Here is a 17,742-nt window from a genome sequence, read left to right as displayed (position 1 = left end):
TACCGGAAGGGACTTTAAAAGTCCCAACATGAAAGGAAAAAAAAAAATGTCTTATAGTCCATGAGAGGTTTCTGAGTCTTTCCTGGATCTTCGAGATTGTAAAAGCCCCTTTTCCAGTAAGTATCACTACCCACTGGGAGAAAAAAAGGACGTGCCAAGCGGCTTCTTACCTTTTCTCTTGGTTCTCTGGGAAGCTCACCGCTCAGCTCCAAACACTTTTCGTATCTGACTTCGTTGCTTGAAGCTGCACTGGAAAACCTGTCGCAAGAGACCCAAGTTACTTGTGCACGGCCAGAAGCTGGGACTCCCTCCAGCCCACACCCCGTAACCAGTTCAGGAACCCAGGGGTGAAGAGCACTGAGGTCATCAGAGCAACCCTGCCCCATTTCCTCCAAGATGGGTCGTGTCCTTTCCAGTCGCCAAACCTCTCGGGCCCAGGAGGGAGAGAGCCTACCTTAAGCACAGCATCACTGGGGTGGCGGCAGCCCCGGGCTCGGGGGAAGGGGCCTGGGTGTTCGTGCCAGCTCTCCTTCTTGCCTCCCCACTGAGGGAGCTTGGCTCAGGCTCGTGACCTCACCTGAGCCTCTGTCTCTTCATCTATAAAACGGGGATAATTAACGCCTCCCTATCATCTTTTGTAGGTCAGATAAGAGGCTACCCAAGGCCCTAATAGCTACATGAGGGTGTAGAGAGAGGAGCGAAGATGCCCCAGGAGTGATAATTAATGGCTGCAACCCCACAACAGCCAGCAGCCCCACTGCAGACCGACCGCGGGACTCGGGGGCAGTGGGCGGTCAGGGAATGTGTCAGGGAACAGGCTTGCCTTTGCTTCTGGGTGACCTTGGCCCAGTCTTGATCACTCTCTGGGCCTGTTTCCCAGCTGTAAAGGGGAAACGAGAGAAAGGGGAGTTGGAGCTAGACTTTTCCCCATCTCTGCCGAGTTCTCTGGAGCAGAGGCTGAAAGATTAGTTCAGGGTTGGGGGCCTGCAGAGAAGAGGGAGGTGAGACAAATCAAACGTCTTGAACTTGACCCACGGGCAGCAGTCCAAGGGCTGGCTCCAGGGACGCGTGAGGCTGTGCAGGAGTTGTTTCTAAACCCAGAGCCTCGGTTTCCCTACCTGTCAGATGGGAATAACCTGAGGGACTGGGGGGCGGGAGACTCAGGGAGGGGAGGTGCGTGAGGCCCTGACGTGGTGCCCCTTCCTCTGTTCCCTGGTTTTATTATTTTGTCACACCGTGTAGTTGGCGGGATTTTAGCTTCCTGACTAGGGACTGAACCTGGCAAAAGCGCTGAGTCCTAACCACCGAGTGGCCAGGGAGCTCCCCTCTTTCTCTGTTGCCCGAATTCAGGGGTCCTCGAGCCTGGCTGCACATGAAAATTACTTTGGAGACTCTGAAAAACCAAGATGAGAAGCCCTCTCCAGATCTGCTGAATCAGAGTCTCTGGGGGTGGGGGTCAGGCATCGATATTTTTTTTTTTTTTCCAGGTCATTCTAAATGCTGACAGCCAGTGGTCGCAGCTCTGGCCGAGCTGGTCGCCCTGGTTCCCAGGGCCGGGAGGGCAATCTGCCCAGAGCTCCCGCCCCCTGGAAGCTCAATTGCTGACAAACTAAGTTGGTGGCGTGCGTGCCATTAATGAGCTGGGGACACACCCTGGTGGCATCTCCCTATCTTAGCCGAGAAGCCACTTGCGGAAAAACAAAGGAGGAAGAGATGTCAGGGGCCAGGCCCTGCTTAGAAAATTATCATTAACCAACAGGATTCATCCTATCATTTGGGACTATTAATAAATACAGTGTGTCGAGGGCTCTCTTGGGCTGAGCGATCTCCAGCGGTATCTGAGTCTTGGCCTTAATCCTTTAATGCAGGCCTTAACATCATTTCCCTTTACGAGATGAAGAAACCGAGGCTCAAGGTGGGGAAAGCGACCCGCTCAAGTCACTGGCCCTGCCGCTGGCACGCACAGTGAAGCGGTGCCATCCTCCACACTTCAGCCTCCTGATCTGAGAAATGGGGGCTACTGCCACTTTCTCTCAGGGCTGCGGTACCAAGTGTGCCCAGTACAGAGCCTGGTGCCCTGCAGTCTCCTTCCACCTCGTGGAGGGGGATCTCTGGTGAGGGGCTGGGGCTCTTGGAGCCTGGGGGAAACCCGTGGGGTATTCCCACTTACAGTTTGGTCAGGTCCGCTGACAGTGGCCGTGTCTGGACCACCCTCCTCCTGAGCTCCGGCTTTGCTTCCGAGCTCTCGGTGGCCCAGCCTTTGATCCGCTCCTGGACACTCACGCCCGCTTTCTCTGGCTCCGGCGGGATGGCTGGGGACTCAGGGGTGGCTGGTGGGGACTCAAACCCCGCTGCCAAGGCCGAGGCGCCCTCCTCCCCAAACAGGCCAATGCGATTCTTCACGCCGCCCCGGGGGGTCTGCTCTCCCCCGACCCGGGTCTCTCCAGCAGCCTCTCTGCTCCTGACCTCAGCCATGTCTTGGCCTTTTCCAGGCCTGGGCAGAGGGGACTGGGGGTCCTTGGCTGCCTTCTCTGGCTCCCTGTCCAGCTTGGCTTTCTCCTCCCCGAGACCCTGGGCACTGGTGGGGGTGACCCTGGCCGGGCCCCCTGCGGTTCTGAGGCTGCCCATCTCCCCCTGCTTCAACAGCAGCCTCTCTTTCCGTTCCTGGATCTTCTGGGCCACCTGCAGGAAATCGGAATCCGGGTCGTGTGGAGGTGCCTCTGCTTTGACCAGACACTCCCTGTCCACCCTGGGTTCTGGGTCCGGCCTCTCGGGTCCCCGCTGCTGGGCGGTGGGCCCTGCTGTGGCCTCATCTGCCACCTTCCTCGCCAAGGCCTCTCTGCTCTCGAACCGGGCCGTGAGGTCCACAGACAGAGGCCTGGGCCTCCTCACCCACGTCTTCTCGGGAGGGGTTGGGGGCAGCTTCCCCACCGCGGCCACCCCGCTGGGGCCTGGCTTCGGAGTCTGAATGGACTCGGTAAAGATGGCTGACACAGGCCTTCTCTTTGGGCGAGGCCTGGGTGGCTCCGGGGCGGTGCCTCCCGCGTCCTCCACGCTGCTGGCCTTTGACAGAGGCTCCTTTGGGCCGGTATCCTCTGGGGTAGCCACCGTCCTGGAGTCCTGAGGCAGGGAGGCTGGCCGGGGGAGGCTCCCCACGGGCTTTCGGGCTGGCGGGGCAGGCTTGGCGGCCACCTCAGGACGGGGGGCGGAAGCGGGTCCCTGAGACATGCCTGCATTGGCCTCGCAAGCCCCCTTCCCCAGAGCGGGGCCGGCTTTGTTGCTTTCGAAGATCACGGGGTTTGGCATGGGCTGTGATATGGCGGCCTTAGGGAACAGAGACACGTTTCTCGGGCGGTCCCCACTCCCCGCCTCCTGCCCGGCCAGGCCCGGCATCTTCTCGTTCAGACGCCCTGAGGCCACGTCCTGGGAGAGCCCCCCGGCGGGAGACGGCCTGGCCAGGCTGGGCCACAGGGGTGTCACGTCTGCGGCCTTCTCCTTGGAGAAGGGTTTGGGGGCGAGTCTTGGCAGAGGAAGCAGGCGGACTGGGCTCCTGAGGGGGCTTTTTCCTTCCAAGAGCAGTGTTGAGGGGGGCCCAGGGGCATCGCCAGCCTGGCGGAAGTAGGTCCGCGTCAGGGCCTCCTCCTTGGAGAGCTCGCCCAGGCCTGGCACCCCCGTCAGGGAACTTATGGAGCCGACCTCCACCCGCGTCGCCATGGTTACGGTTGTGGCTCCATGGGGAAGAAGCACGTCAGAAACGGAGAGGCAACCACTAAAAAAAATTTTTAAAGTAAATTTAAGATTCAGTCAGTGTCTGGGTTGAAACAGAGAGATTTGAGGGGGAGATGGAGATGGATGAAGATCAAGAGACCGGAGCCCCGGGTCTGGACTAGAGCTCTCCACTGACCACCGGGCAAGCCTGGGCCAGTGGCCTGCACCTCTCAGCTCTGGGCAAGGTCAGTGGACTAAAAGGCCTGACTCTGAAGTTCATTCCAGCTCAAAGGCTGCCCGAACCATGCCAGTGTTCACTTGGACTTTCCCAACTCATTTAATCTCAAGGCCAGCTTTCAGGGTAACGAACGATGCTCTCAGCTGTACAGATATGGAAACCAGTGGAGAGAGGCCGAGTAACTGACCTGAAGTCACTCAGAGAACAAAAGAGGCAAAGTTGGGCTTCGAACCTGGGTCAGACTCCAGACGCACACCGCAGGCTCCCAGGGTAAGCCCTGGTGAGATTCCTGTCCCTGCCCCTCGCAGTATTTTCCCATTTCAGAGCCTGCGCACGTCAGGCTGATCCTCACCCTCTTCAGAACCAAGCACAGAGAGGGCAGGTGACCAGCGCCAGCTCATACAGACACCCAAAGCCAGTGTTCCCAAGGTCACAGAGTTGGCAAAAGGCCTCAGAACTTCAGCTCCCCAGACCGTCCCTTATCTTTCCCCGTCCCAGTCTTTCCAGAAGTCTTACAAAAAAGAAAAAAGCCATCTTCATCTTCCACTCCACCTGCTGTTATTATTATTACTATTTTTTTTTTTTTTGCCTTTGGGTTCTTTTCAGCTGAACACCTATTTTAAGCTGACTGCCTTCAGAGTCTCAGTAAGAAGAGTATCATCAGCTAAGGACGCGAGTTACCACAAGTCAGGCCTCAGGGAAGCCAAGGGCTCCCTCTGTCTCACGAATCACATCCTCCTCCCTACAACCCTATGAGACGGGGGTGTGATCATCAGCCCCTGTTTTGCAACGGCTCAGGCACGAGCCCCTTGCTCCTCCAGCCATGAGCTCTGCTCTCTCAGGACAGGAGACCTCTCTGGTCCATCCTCCAAAGACCCTGAGAGGCAGGGCTTGTCCTTATCTCCCTTTGTAAGGATGGGGCCCAGAGAGGTGGTCCGACTTGCCAACCATCACACAGATGAAACTGGATCTCAAGTCCTGGATCCGTTCAACTCTCCCCTTTTAACAGTAACGTCCTGTTCCTTTCTGGTTGTAAAAACTGCCAGACGATTTGCTGTTCTCGATGCATCCCCTACCCTAAAAACCCCACCTTCATGCCAGTGCTGTTTCCCTACAAAACTGCCCCCATCCTGCCCCCTCGTCTAGATGGGCTAAAAGTAGAAGGTGTTTTAGTTCAACGCAAGCCTCCCGCTTCCCTTCTGGGGGCCCCACACTGCTGCCCCCGGCTCTGACTCACACAGCAGCCTGCAGGAAAGAAAGGCGGACAGATTTTTATCTTTTCTCTTCCCTACACGCTCGATGGTGCTAAACTGATTCCTTCTTCCCAATGCAAAGAACACCGTCTAGATGGGGTCAGAGGCAGAAGACAGGGATGGAAACAGAGAACCAGAAAATCGAGAGCAACCTGGGAGGAATCCGTCGGCAGTGACCCGGGGCGGAGTGCACAGGCACACAGAGTCCTGCCCCAAACCGGGACTGCTCATCATTAGAGCCAGCTCCCGTGACCTCCGGGACACAGATGTGAGACATGGGACAAGAACAGGATATTCAGGGGACAGAGAGAAGATTCCCTGGCAGAACCCACAAGAGCCCCACTTACCCGAGCTGGAAGGTCCTGGCTGCAGACGTGTGACTGCCGGAGAAAGCGAGCAGTATCGTATCTCATCGCGGATGAACGGGACTGTCTGCACACTCCCCTGGCAGAAGCCGGCAAGGGGTGGGGTGGGGGGTGGGGGGCAACAGGGGTAGGCTGGTCCTGGCAGGCTGAGTTTCGGGCAGTTCTGGGGAGACACAGGGCGACAGGCTCAGTTCTGGGGTTCTGGCAAAAATATGGGCACAGACAGCACGAAAGCTTTTGAGCTCCAATCGCATCCCGCTGGCATCTCTGCCAGCTTGTAAAACTCAGCGCTCCTGTCAGCTTTTCAGTATTGTCGCCTTGTGGATACATGTAGGCATTAAGGGTGCAGAGTCCGCAGTCGGCGCTCAATAAAAACCGCCCCTGTTCCTCTGAAACATGTTTTATTGAGCACCTACTGTGTGCAGAAGGATGAATAAGAAATATCTCCTTTGTTCAGGGAATTAAGAGTCTTGTGTGAGAAACACACACACACACACACACACACACACAAGCAACTATGCTGGGCAATAAACATGGCTTATAAAGAGGGACATGGGGGGAGTGCTTCCCTGGTGGCCCAGGGGTTAGGATCCTACGCTCCCAAAGAAGGGAACACAGGTTTGATCCCTGGACAGGGAACTAAGGTCCCGCGTGCTGCAAGGTGTGGCCAAAAATAAATAAACCAAAAAATTAAATAAAGGGGGCTTCCTAAGAGGCTCAATGGTAAAGAATCCACCAGCCAATGCAGCAGCTGAAAGATACATGGGATCGATCCCTGGATGGGGAAGATCCCCTGGAGGAGGAAATGGCAACCCACTCCAGTATTCTTGCCTGGAGAATCCCAGGGACAGTGGAGCCTGGCGGGCTACGGTCCGTGGGGTCACAAAGAGTCAGACACGACTGAGACACTGAGCGACTGAACACGCATGCAAATAAAGGGGGACATGGGAACACAGAAAAAGGAAGATTGATTGCCTAGAGTTGGGAGTGCTGGTCCCAGGAGACTCCCCTGGCCTAGAGGAGGTAACTCATGAGCACTCGGGAGCTGGCCAACTCGGGAGCTGGTGCCCCTGGCTGTCCTGCTCAGCAGCACTTGGAGGTCCTCACACGCCTCCTTGGGGCCTTTGCACATGCTGTGTCTGCTCTCTGAGACGCTCCTGTTGCTACACACAGACACTGGCCCAGCCAAGGTCACAGTTCAGACACCACTGCCCGCCTCCAACCCAGTACTCTTACATGTCCAGAGACCCACAGACACACAGCAGGACTCATAAATACACAGTTATATTTCATAATGCAGGATGCCTCGCTTCATATCAACGGAGGTCCCCAGAGGACACCCCAGCAGCTAGCACAGTGGCCTGGCAGATAAGAGCACTGAACGCATCGTTATTGAGTGAATAAATAAATGAAGAGCTATCTTCCTGGCCCTGCTGCCCAGGTACTGCTAAGATTCTGAGTAAGGGCAGGAGTCCTGAGTTCCGTGGCACTGAGCAGTCTAGAACATAAGGTAAGCAAGTTCCTCTGGCAAGCTCTGGTGTGGCCGTGCGTCAAATGCTACTGAGTGACAGAACCAAAGAGCTGTGAAGAGCTCCGCTGGGCAGCCTGGCCCACCCCCACCGACACTGACGGGGACTGGCCACTGTCAGACACCTGCTGTGATGGCATTAACCCCACACTGTCACACGCGCTCATCTGCCCGAAGGTGGCAGGAATGGATGCTTCTCTGTACGGCTTTTCCTGGGAAGGACCACCGAGAGCATCGTTGCTGAAGCAGGGTCCATGGCTCATAAATGTCGCCTGAAACTTTGGGATCCCTGAACCCATTTCAGGGGCCAGACTGCAGGGGAGGGAACAGGGGAAAACAAGATAAAAGATTCTTAGTCCACTTCCTTCTTAACCAGAAGGGTGTCTCTGTTATCCGTAATTTCCTTTCTATCTTGGGCTCCCTCTCAAGTTTCCATTTAAAATGCCAGGCAGATGCCTGATCTATAAATATGGTTGCGGGAACGAATCAATGAATGAATCAATCAATCACTGAACACAGTGGGGGTGGGGTGGGGAAAGAGCTTTTAAACCACCGTAGTGGATGGCTAAATAATATTTTGATGTCTTTCCCAAACCTAGAAACCCATGAGTCTCAGGTTTTCCTTTAACCTGTTGTAAAATACAAGGAGACTGACTGAAACGCATGCTTTAAAATCTTGCTTTAAATGCATCACATATGTTATGCTTAATTTAAGAGATGTTAGTCTCTTCCAAAACATTTCAGAAGCCCACTCACACAGAAGACAGATGCTATTTTTTTTTTCCTGGGGTGGCCTGGCTCGCTCTTTTCAAATATATTAGCACGGTTGCCAGAGTCAGGTAAACAAGAGCCTGGAGAAAGCAGGGACACGAGGTATGAGCTGTGTCTGGTTTTCTCTACGAATCAACGTGGAGGTTGGCTCGGAGAGGGACAGACGGGCAGCTCTGGGAGGTCAGGAGGCCAGGGTGGACCAGGACACGTTGGATCTGTGGGCGGCGGGTGGACCTCTGCCGTCCCTGAACCTGCCAAGTCCGCAGGCTCGATCTCCCTGAATTGATCTGCAAGGTTTGAGATTCCCATTTCCTGCAATTTTACGCAGGGAAAAACCATGTTCCTGGGAGCTGAGTCACCAACACCAACAGCGGCTGAAATGAGACAGGCGCCCCAGGTCAAGAGCATTCATCCCTCCACCCTTCTGACCTTCCTTCTAGAAGTCGGGCTCTGCATCGGACGCTGGGGGCGCGGCCATGGAGCGCATAGGCTCCAAGGGGATCCGACAGAAGCTTGAAGGGGCAGAGCAGGAGAAGCCCCTCCATTCAGAACCGGACTGTTCGGCAGCTTCGCTCTCAGATTCGGAGGCGTTGATTCATTCTAACAGCTGTTGTCGATCTCTCATAATTACACCCCTAAGTCTGATCCGAGAGCTCACAGTCATTCACTCAGCCAGCTCTGGGTGCCGTTTTCCTGGGAATGCCACCATCTGCTGAGGGCCGGGAGCCAGTCCTGACATCTCCCAGTATCTTCCGGAATGTGACCTGGCCTCCCAAATCTGCAAATCCATCCGGCGTGGCACCCCGTGCAAGGGTTGCCCCCAGGAGAGCAGGACTGTGATAAACGCGGGTACTTGGTCCACTCACAGACCCCAGTAGGAGAGGGACCAACATGTAATGTCAATGGAGTGCGTGCATACCCTCCTCTCCCTCCCATGGCTGCGGCCCTAGTTCATTCATTCATTCATTCATTCCAATACACAAGTACTGAGCACCTACTCAGCCGGTATAAAGAGCTCGCCTGCCAATGCACGAGATATGTAAAAGACACGAGTTTAATCCCATCCCCTGGAGAAGGAAACGGCAACCCACTCCATTATTCTTGCCTAGAGAATCCCATGGACAGAAGAGCCTGGCAGTTTACAGTCCATAGGGTCGCAAGAGTCGTATGTGGCTGAAGCGACTTAGCACGCGCACACACCATGTGTCAGGCTCTGTGGATACAGCAGTGAACAAAACATATAGAAAGCCCTGTTCCCATGGAGCTGAATGATGAAGGTGGGGACAGACCATAAATGACATAGACAAGCAAGACACATGGACAGTCAGGTAAGTGACTTTCTCTGCTGGCGCCTCCTCCAATCTGTTCTGGCAGCAACCAGAGGGATTCTCTAGTACACAGGGTTCATCATGCCACTCCCCTGCTCAAGGCCCACATGGGTAGGTCTCCCCACTGCCCTCTGAAGGAAGATCAGACTCCCCTGGGGCCCACGGCAGGGTCTGGACCCTCCCCAGCTTCAGGCTCATGACGGACGGCTCCTCCTTTGTCTGCCTGTCCCTCACACTCACTCACATTCTTCAGCACATGAACCCTAGTTGGGTCACGAGACCCACTATCCTTTTCCTTGCCTTCAGGCTTCTACACTGCCATTTCCTGCCTGGCTAACCTCAGCACCAGCCACCTCCTTCAGGAAGCCTTCCTTGATGTCCCAGGGTGGGTTCAGGTACCGCCTCCCTGCTCTGCTATCCAACTCTCCTAGCTCCTCCCTAGCCCAGCGCTGATCCTGCATGTGGCAACTGCCTCCAGACTGGGAGCTCCTGGCCAGGAGGGTCCTGAGTCCAGTTCACAGCTGTATCCCCAGAGTCTGGCACCATACCAGACATGCGGTCAGTGTGCAAAAAATACCTCCAGGGAGAGCATGCCTGAGAGAAGGAAATAATAGTATCCAGGGCAGGTGTGGGTGTGAGAAGCTGACGTGCTCACCTGCTCCTGGGGACAATGCAAGTGACAGAAGCCGTGTGGCAATATTCACTTCCCGCTATTATTTTTGGAGATCCCATCAAGAGTCAAGGACTCAGTGACTCTGCACCTTCTGCCTTCTCCCCTGGATTACCATCATTCTACAGATGTGGAAAATGAGTCAGATCTCAAGCTAGTGAGGGGGAATGTTACGGCTGAAATCTTCTGACTATGAATCAAGTGTTTTCCCCACATATACCTCACCCCAAAAACATTCATTTATTTTTAACTTGGTCGTCCCGAGTCTAAAAATGTGTACTGTGGAAGGACTCTCACGCTCGTGCTTAGTCACTCAGTCGTATCCAACTCCGAGACCCCGGGAGCTGTAGCCCACCAGGCTTCTCTGTCCAGGGGATTTCCCAGGCGAGAAACTGGAGTGATTTGCCATTTCCTCCCCCAGGGGATCTTTCCAACCCAGAGGTCGAACCTGTGTCTTCTGTGGCTCCTGCATTGTGGGCGGATTCTGTACCACTGAGCCATAGGGGAAGCACTCTGCGGAAGGAATCTAAAGAAAGACAAAATCACATACACAAAAATGCCCTCTGCTGTGTTATCCATCCCGCTGCAATATGCAATAAGAACACATCCCAGATTTAGGGTGATAGACCTTATTTGAAAACACTCAGGACTCAAAGGAGAAGGCAACGGCACCCCACTCCAGTCCTCTTGCCTGGAAAACCCCATGGGCGGAGGAGCCTGGTAGGCTGCAGTCCATGGGGTTGCTAAGAGTCGGGCACGACTGAGCGACTTCACTTTTCACTTTCATGCATTGGAGAAGGAAATGGCAACCCACTCCAGTGTTCTTGCCTGGAGAATCCCAGGGACAGGGGAGCCTGGTGGGCTGCCGTCTATGGGGTCGCACAGAGTCGGACACGACTGAAGCGACTTAGCAGCAGCAGCAGCAGGACTCAAAAGTCATTTGAAATCTCTAAAGAGTTGCAAAGTCAGCGGGTAGACCAGATCACGGGTTTCCAGCCTGCCCACAAATGGCACAAAAATCCTTTCACACTACATGGCCTGAGTTTGTGATCAGAAAAGATGGTTGCCATGGAAGTCATGGCAAAAACTCAGAAATAATCCACATTCTCCCCAAAAGGTGAACGCCTCTCAGCCACATGTAAGGGGCTAGTCTGCATCTTCTGAAAGTGAAAGTTGGAGGGGTGGGGTGGTGGAGTCTGCGTAGGAAAGTGGGAAGAGCTTATGAGAATGCCATTGAAGAGAGGGTGACAGATGGAACATTTTTTAAATATTTACTTATTTTGGCCGCGCCAGGTCTTGGTTGCGGCATATGAACTCTTAGCTGCAGCATGTGGGATCTAGTTCCCTGACCAGGGATCAAATCCGGGCCCCCTGCAACGGGAATGTAGAGTCTTAGCCACTGGACCACCAGGAAGTCCTCGGATGGGGTATTTTTTTGTATTCAAGGCTGTGACAATGGCAAAGATTGTTTGAACAAATAGTCAAGGTCTGGAAGAGAAAAGGGACAGATGAAAAATAAAAATGTGTCAGGGACCTGGAGAGGAATTGCTATATTTATAAATTGCCTTTCATTTTGAGATTCCTTATTTCCATTCATGTTGTTTGTGCAGATTTCTTTTTAGGCTTCAATACCGGAAGTCCCCCTCAGAGCTGTGTTCTCCCCATCGATTCAAGATGGAGAGGCACCAAGGCTCCCTTCCTGCCCACTTTCAGAGCTTTCAAAAGCCAAGGATAAACACAAATATTATTTATTAAGCACCATACTGGATGCCAGGAACTGTGCTAAGTGCTTTGGGAAGAGGACCTCATGCATCTCCTTAACAACACAAAGAAGCAGGTCCTGGGACTTCTCTGGTGGTCCAGCAGTTAAGGCACCTCGCTTCCACCGCAAGGAGTGCAGGTTCCTGCCTGCAGCGCAGCCAAAAAAAAAAAAAGGGGCGGCCCTAACAGAAGCCCATGTTACTGGTGAGGAAACTGAAGCTGGTGTACCAAACGGATCTGCCGTGGGAGGTGGGAGTAACCCTGATCCAGGCTGCCTGCCTGGAGGGTTTCTTCCAAAGTCCACTGGGCTTAACCAGAACAGGTGCTTTTTATGATGTTACAGTGTAAAGGACACTTAACACCCATAAGGGCAGCTATTATCATTCTCAAAAGTGCCCATGTTGGGACAGTGGATTATTCTGTCATCCTACTTTTTAAAGAATACCATGGCAGAAACCACATAATAACATAAAATTCATCATTTAAAAGTGTGCGAGCAGTGACATTTAGTAAATCCATGGCATTGTGCAACCACTGCCACTGGCTAGTTCCAAAACGCTTTCATCACTGCGAAGGAAACCCCACACCCAAAAGCTAAGCATCACCCCCCTTCCTCGTCACCGCCCCCACTCCCGCCGCCCCCATTCTCTGGCAAGCACTGCTCTGTTCTCCGTCTCCACAGAGTTGCCATTTCTGGGTATTTCAAAGAAATGGAATCATCCAACATGTCTCTCACTCTAGTTTTGGCCTCAGTTCCTCCACCAACTCGCAATGAGGGCTTGGACAAGTCCCCGCCAGATTCTGTGATTCTCATTTGGCTCAACCCCAGGACTTATCAGGTCTGCATTATGCAACTTTTCTCTGTCCATGGTTCATCACCTCAGCCCCACCTCTACCCCCAACACTGCAGCCCAGCTCTCTGGATTCTGAGCTGCCTGTTCCACCCCTTGGTCCCTCACGATTCCTTCTGAAGTGGTGCTGAATAAAGGACTGCTGGGGGACTCAATAAAATTCTTATTCCGTGTTGACAGAAGTAGAGAGCTAAGTGTCTTACTGGAATGTGTGTGATTTTTGTTAAGAACTGTCTTCATCAGTAAGGCCTTGGCTTCTGTGTCAATTTCAAGTTGTAATGAGTTAAGAGCTGGGGCATCTGAGACTCCAATCCACAGGAACAGGTTGAGGTAAGGGTTATCCCCCAACTGGCCCCAGATCACCAGATGTGGGTGGCACACATTCACACCCACACAGAGGATACTGTGGTTTATAGAAAGTGCTTGGGAAATGCTGATGTGTGTAAACTCATGTCCTTCCAAGCAGGACTTTTCGGAGCCTTTGGTGTGAGCTAATTGGCGTCGTATACACTCCAGAGCATAATCTAAGCTGCTTCACCCCAGCACCCCTTCTCCAGGTGCAACTGCTGATTTGGAGAAAGAATGTTACAAGTGACCTTTACGCCTCTATGTAAACATCCGTCTTTTCAACTTTCATTGGCCTGTTCCTTCCTACTATTTGTGCTATTTTGGGACTGGCTATGCACTCACCCCAAACCATTAATCAAGCAGCTTTTTTTGCTTTGTTTGTTTTTCTCTGGATCCAGGATGGGCAAACTACAGTCTGCAGACCACATCGGGGCCCACTGATTGTTCTTGTAAATAAAGTTTTATTAGAATACAGACACATCCACTCATTTACATGTAATCGATGGCTTCTTCTAAGGTATTAGGAGAAACCTGAGTGGTTGCCACAGAGGCCATACGGTCCACAAGGCCTTAAATATTTACTCTCTGGCCCTTTACAGAGTTTGTGATCGCTGCTCTAGACTGTGGAGAACTCAGTCCCCTGAGAGACCGATTGCACTCCCCCAAGGATATGACATCCCCCTCTTTAAATTACCTAAAGCTCTCACACTTCTGGCAGACACCCATGCCTTCATTAAATCTTTACAGGCTCTCTACGTGACAATTACAGAAAAACTCAAAAATATGGATGAGCAAAATGTTTTTAATAATCCTAAATCCCACCACCCAGAGCCAACAGCCATTATTAGCAATCTGATGTCCATCAATCTGGCCATTTCCAGTAAAAGTGGGGACTTACTCTCAAAACTACAATGGAATCAGGGCATGCCGTGCTATTTGTTCAGGAGCTTGCCTTGTTTCATTTAATTTCAAAATTACATCATAAACATCTTTCACATCAAATAGCTGCATAACTTCTACAGCCGTTTTTCATGCTTTGCAGTATTCCATTACATGGCTCTCTCATCATTACATGGAAACCATCCCCCACTATTGTATCCCTAGGCTGTTTCCAATCGCTGGCTGTTAAAACCAACACTGCAATGAACACTCACATGCAATGAACTTTCCCAAGATAAATGTTGCCCAGAAGTGGGCTGGCTGGTTCCAAGGGTGTACACCGCTGTTTTTTTTTCCCCCGAGCTTTGGATATATGCAGAATGGACCTTTACACCAAAGGAAAAAACATTCCATGATGACTCACTTCAAAGCTTAGGAGGCCAGGGTTCTTAACCTCTGCCCTGGGGCAGACCCAATAAAGATGTCTAATGAGCAATAAACCAGGGCCCTGGGGGGGGGCTGCTGTGCCATCACTGGGATCTTTACTGGTTCTCATTTACGGCCGGACCATCACACACTTAACTGTAAAATTTGCAAGCACAATTAGAACCGGTGGGTCACAGGGAGAGATGAGTCTAGGCCCGGCAGGAAAGCTCTGTGAGGCCTGAACGCACTTAGAAGAGGTGGGGAGAAGGAAGCCCCACCCCGGAAATGACGTTCACAGCGGAGGCAATTGAACCTCGGAGCTCAACTCTACACATGCACAGCGCAAGAATGTGAGTATCAAGCGCGCTCTCTTTATCTGATCTGATCTGAAGAGGTGCATATTGCCCTTCAGAAAAATAAATACGTAATTCTCTCCGAGCACAGATAGATTCCTGGAGGAATTAGCCTATTTTGGCCCAAGAGCTGCCTTAAGTTCAGACTCAAACCCTGGGAAGGTCTGATCATCTCGCGCACCAGCCCCCACCGCCCCCCACCCCCTAGCTCCAAAATAAATGGCTCCCACTGTCCATCGCCTTGGGGAAGGTATCCTAGACCATCTGCACCCACCCACCCACACACAGGCCAAAACTAACCAACTTGATCTATATTATAGGCCCTGCCTACACTTCCAGATTCCCAAAGAGCTCCCATGACCTGAGTATCTTCTTCACTTATTTATTCTCCGTGGAGAACCCTTTACCCCACAGCAAAATTTCCATTTGCCCAAATCCCACCCGTGATTTCAGGGCAGATGGAGGGACACCTCTTCCAGGAAGCCGATGCTGATTTCCTAAGCCAAAGTGTCTTCGGACCTTCTTTGGCAATCTGCCTGATCATCAAGCCTTGCATCAGAGACAAAGCCTGAGGGTCTCCCCTGGCAAAATTTAAGGATCCCTCCCCAGCTGGCACAGGACACAGACCCCTCTGGCTCTGGGTTCCCCTTTCCAGAACCTACCTGATGCCTGGCAGACGCAAGGCAGAATAGGCGAGCATGGGGCTCCCCAGAGGTGGAAGGCAGTCCATGAGGGACACATGGTGATCTTTGGTAACACTTAGGGTGCTCTGAAGGGCTTTCCAGGAGGCTCAGTGGTAAAGAATCTGCCTGCCAATGCCCATGCACAGGAGCCTGGCGGGCTATAGTCCATGGGGTGGCAAAGAGCTGGACATGCCTGAGCGCGTGAGCAAGCATGCACGTGCTTACACACACACACACACACACACACACACACACAATGCCTTGATATCCAGGTATAGCACGAAGCTTTTGTGAATGACATCCTGTGAAAACTGTTTCCTTTCTGATTCTCAAGGGTGCCTTCCCATGAAGTCCTGAGGCTGTCTCTGCATGGTGCCACCATGACTTTAACACCTATTCTACCTGCTATCCTGTTAGTATACTGAAAGACAGTATACGCCCCAGTTTAAGAAAGACAAAACAGCCCCAAGCTTAGACCATCAGCTGCAGCAGTGGACTTTAAAATATAATTTTATTTTCACTATATTTAATTTTACTGTTGTTTTCAATTTAAAACAATTGTTTTATTTTAAACTATTTATTTTATCAATTTAAGACAGGACACTAGTTTGCTATTTATAATACAGATTTTCATAACATTTCTTTTAAAATGTTAACTTTCAGAAAAGTGAAAAGTTTGAACAGAAAATGATGGTACAGGGGTTATGTGGAAATGGCAAAAGGGAAAGTGTAAAGAACATGGCATTGGATTCAACAACAGGCAAATGCAGCTTCTGGTGCTTCCTCTCCATCTTCCTGCCTGGAACAAAGATGTGATGCCTGGAGCCAAGGCAACCATTTTGGGACCATGGGCTCACAAGTGATACTTTAAGTGACATGAAAAAGACCTTAATGACATAGCTGAGCCACTGCACTAACTGAACTATTCTCCTCTGGATTTTTGTTGTTGTTACTGTTATGTGAAAAGTAATGATGTACTGTTTAAGCCATTGTTCATTAAAGTTTCTGTTACACGAAGGCAAAAGCGTTCCTAACGGACACAGAGAATTTGGTACAAATTGGCTAAGCAGACAAATGTCTTCTAAGTAAACATAGTGAACGCAGTCGTGCTTTTGACAAGCCACTTCACCCCTGAAAGCTCGGTTTCTTCACAGGTGAATTAAGTTCAGTGATACTTACCTCAAAGGATTCTGAGGATTAAAGGAGATGGTGCGTGTAAAACACCATCAGTATACTTGGCACATACATAGCAGGTTTCTGCAAATGCATGGTAAATAATGAGCAAATAAACAAACAGAACATGAAGCCTGTTGGAGGGACTGGTAGGTTGGTGGATTTTTTTGTTTGTTTTAACCTAGACTTAAAGGGATAGCTCTCTGATGAAGGAATTTGAGGGAGACAGTGATTCAGGGCACTCCACCCTGACTCTCAAACCGTACCCCAGTGCCCAGCTGGGGACAGGGGAAGGAAGAGTGACTGACTAAGCGGGTACTGTTTGCAACGCTGGCCTAAGGTCCAACATGAGCCTGTCATTTACACAAGCCTTGATTAAAATCAGAGGGCAGCACCAAGGAACGCAGATCCCAAAGAGAAGCCAGGCACAAGAAAATCCTGAAAGAATCGTCAAGACTGAACCCACGGATGTAAACAGCCCCAGGTCCATCCCTGGCTGTTGCACCCACCCCGTCCCACCCCTCCCCAGCCATAACCATCAGGGCACTGCCCATGGCCATGAACCTGTGGTGCCAGCTGACACGCCCTCTCCTGACTTTCCCAGGATGATAACTGCACCTCCCATGCCCTTCAGGCAGCTGACTCCTCCTCCTCCTCCTCTGGGACCAACTTCCCAGCACCCCTGTGGACCTGTCAGGGCCCGGCTCTGCCAGCCTTGAGGCACGACAGTCAGGCCCTGCTCCTGGCACAGGAACTGAGGCCTCCGTGGAGCTGAAGAAATACCCCTGGCCCAGCCGCCAGTGAGAGAACCCCATGAACTGTCCTGAGTTTCTTCAGTTGCTTTGTCCTGACCTATGAAGCTGGGCCCTGGGAAAGCTCTGTGTTAATAATTATCATTGTCAGATCACTAACACGAATGGAGCACTGACTTTGTGCCAGACAACACACTAAATGAATTCCCCCACTTAATCCATCTTCTGAGCTGGGCTGCGTGATTAGGCCCACTAGATGGATGAGGACAGTGGAGGCCTCAAGGAAAGTTTAGCAGTTTGCTTAAGAGATGCAGTCAGGATTCGAACTCTGACAGCCTCACTCCCAATCCCACCTAGTTCATCCTCACAGCAGCCAACAGCTGTTGGCTTAAATGATGCCATTCCCTGCCCTCACCCTGGATCCCTCCCACCCCGGCAGTGCTGGGTGCTGTTAATCTCTCCAGTGACCTTCTGGAGCTGATGCTATTTTTATCCCCATTCTACAGATAGGTAAACTGAGGTTTCAAAAAGCAAAGTGAGGGGCTTCCCTGGTGGTCCAGTGGCTAAGACTCTGTGCACCCACTGCAGGGGGCCAGGGTTTGATCCCTGGTCAGGGAGCTAGATCCCACATGCTGCAACCAAGAGTTCACAAGCT

General features: G+C 52.0%; 1 protein-coding gene across 6 annotated transcripts in view; it reads right to left on the bottom strand.

The window, feature by feature from the left end:
- KIAA1671 (KIAA1671 ortholog) overlaps nt 1-17,742 on the bottom strand; it is a 184,826-nt gene that overhangs the window by 129,884 nt on the left and 37,200 nt on the right. For all 6 annotated transcript variants that reach the window (XM_070769747.1, XM_070769750.1, XM_070769744.1 and 3 more), the window contains 3 exons: nt 5,547-5,727; nt 2,171-3,769; nt 171-258 (listed from right to left, as the gene is read on the bottom strand). In XM_070769747.1, coding sequence (XP_070625848.1) covers nt 171-258; nt 2,171-3,714 — 1,632 coding nt within the window. In that variant the 5' untranslated portion in view covers nt 3,715-3,769; nt 5,547-5,727. The remainder of the gene's footprint in view (nt 1-170; nt 259-2,170; nt 3,770-5,546; nt 5,728-17,742) is intronic.

The sequence above is a fragment of the Bos indicus genome, chromosome 17 (genome assembly GCF_029378745.1).
Source record: "Bos indicus isolate NIAB-ARS_2022 breed Sahiwal x Tharparkar chromosome 17, NIAB-ARS_B.indTharparkar_mat_pri_1.0, whole genome shotgun sequence".
NCBI lineage: Eukaryota > Metazoa > Chordata > Mammalia > Artiodactyla > Bovidae > Bos > Bos indicus.
Note: the sequence above shows the minus strand (reverse complement) of the source record. Positions and strands in the feature narration are given on the sequence as shown.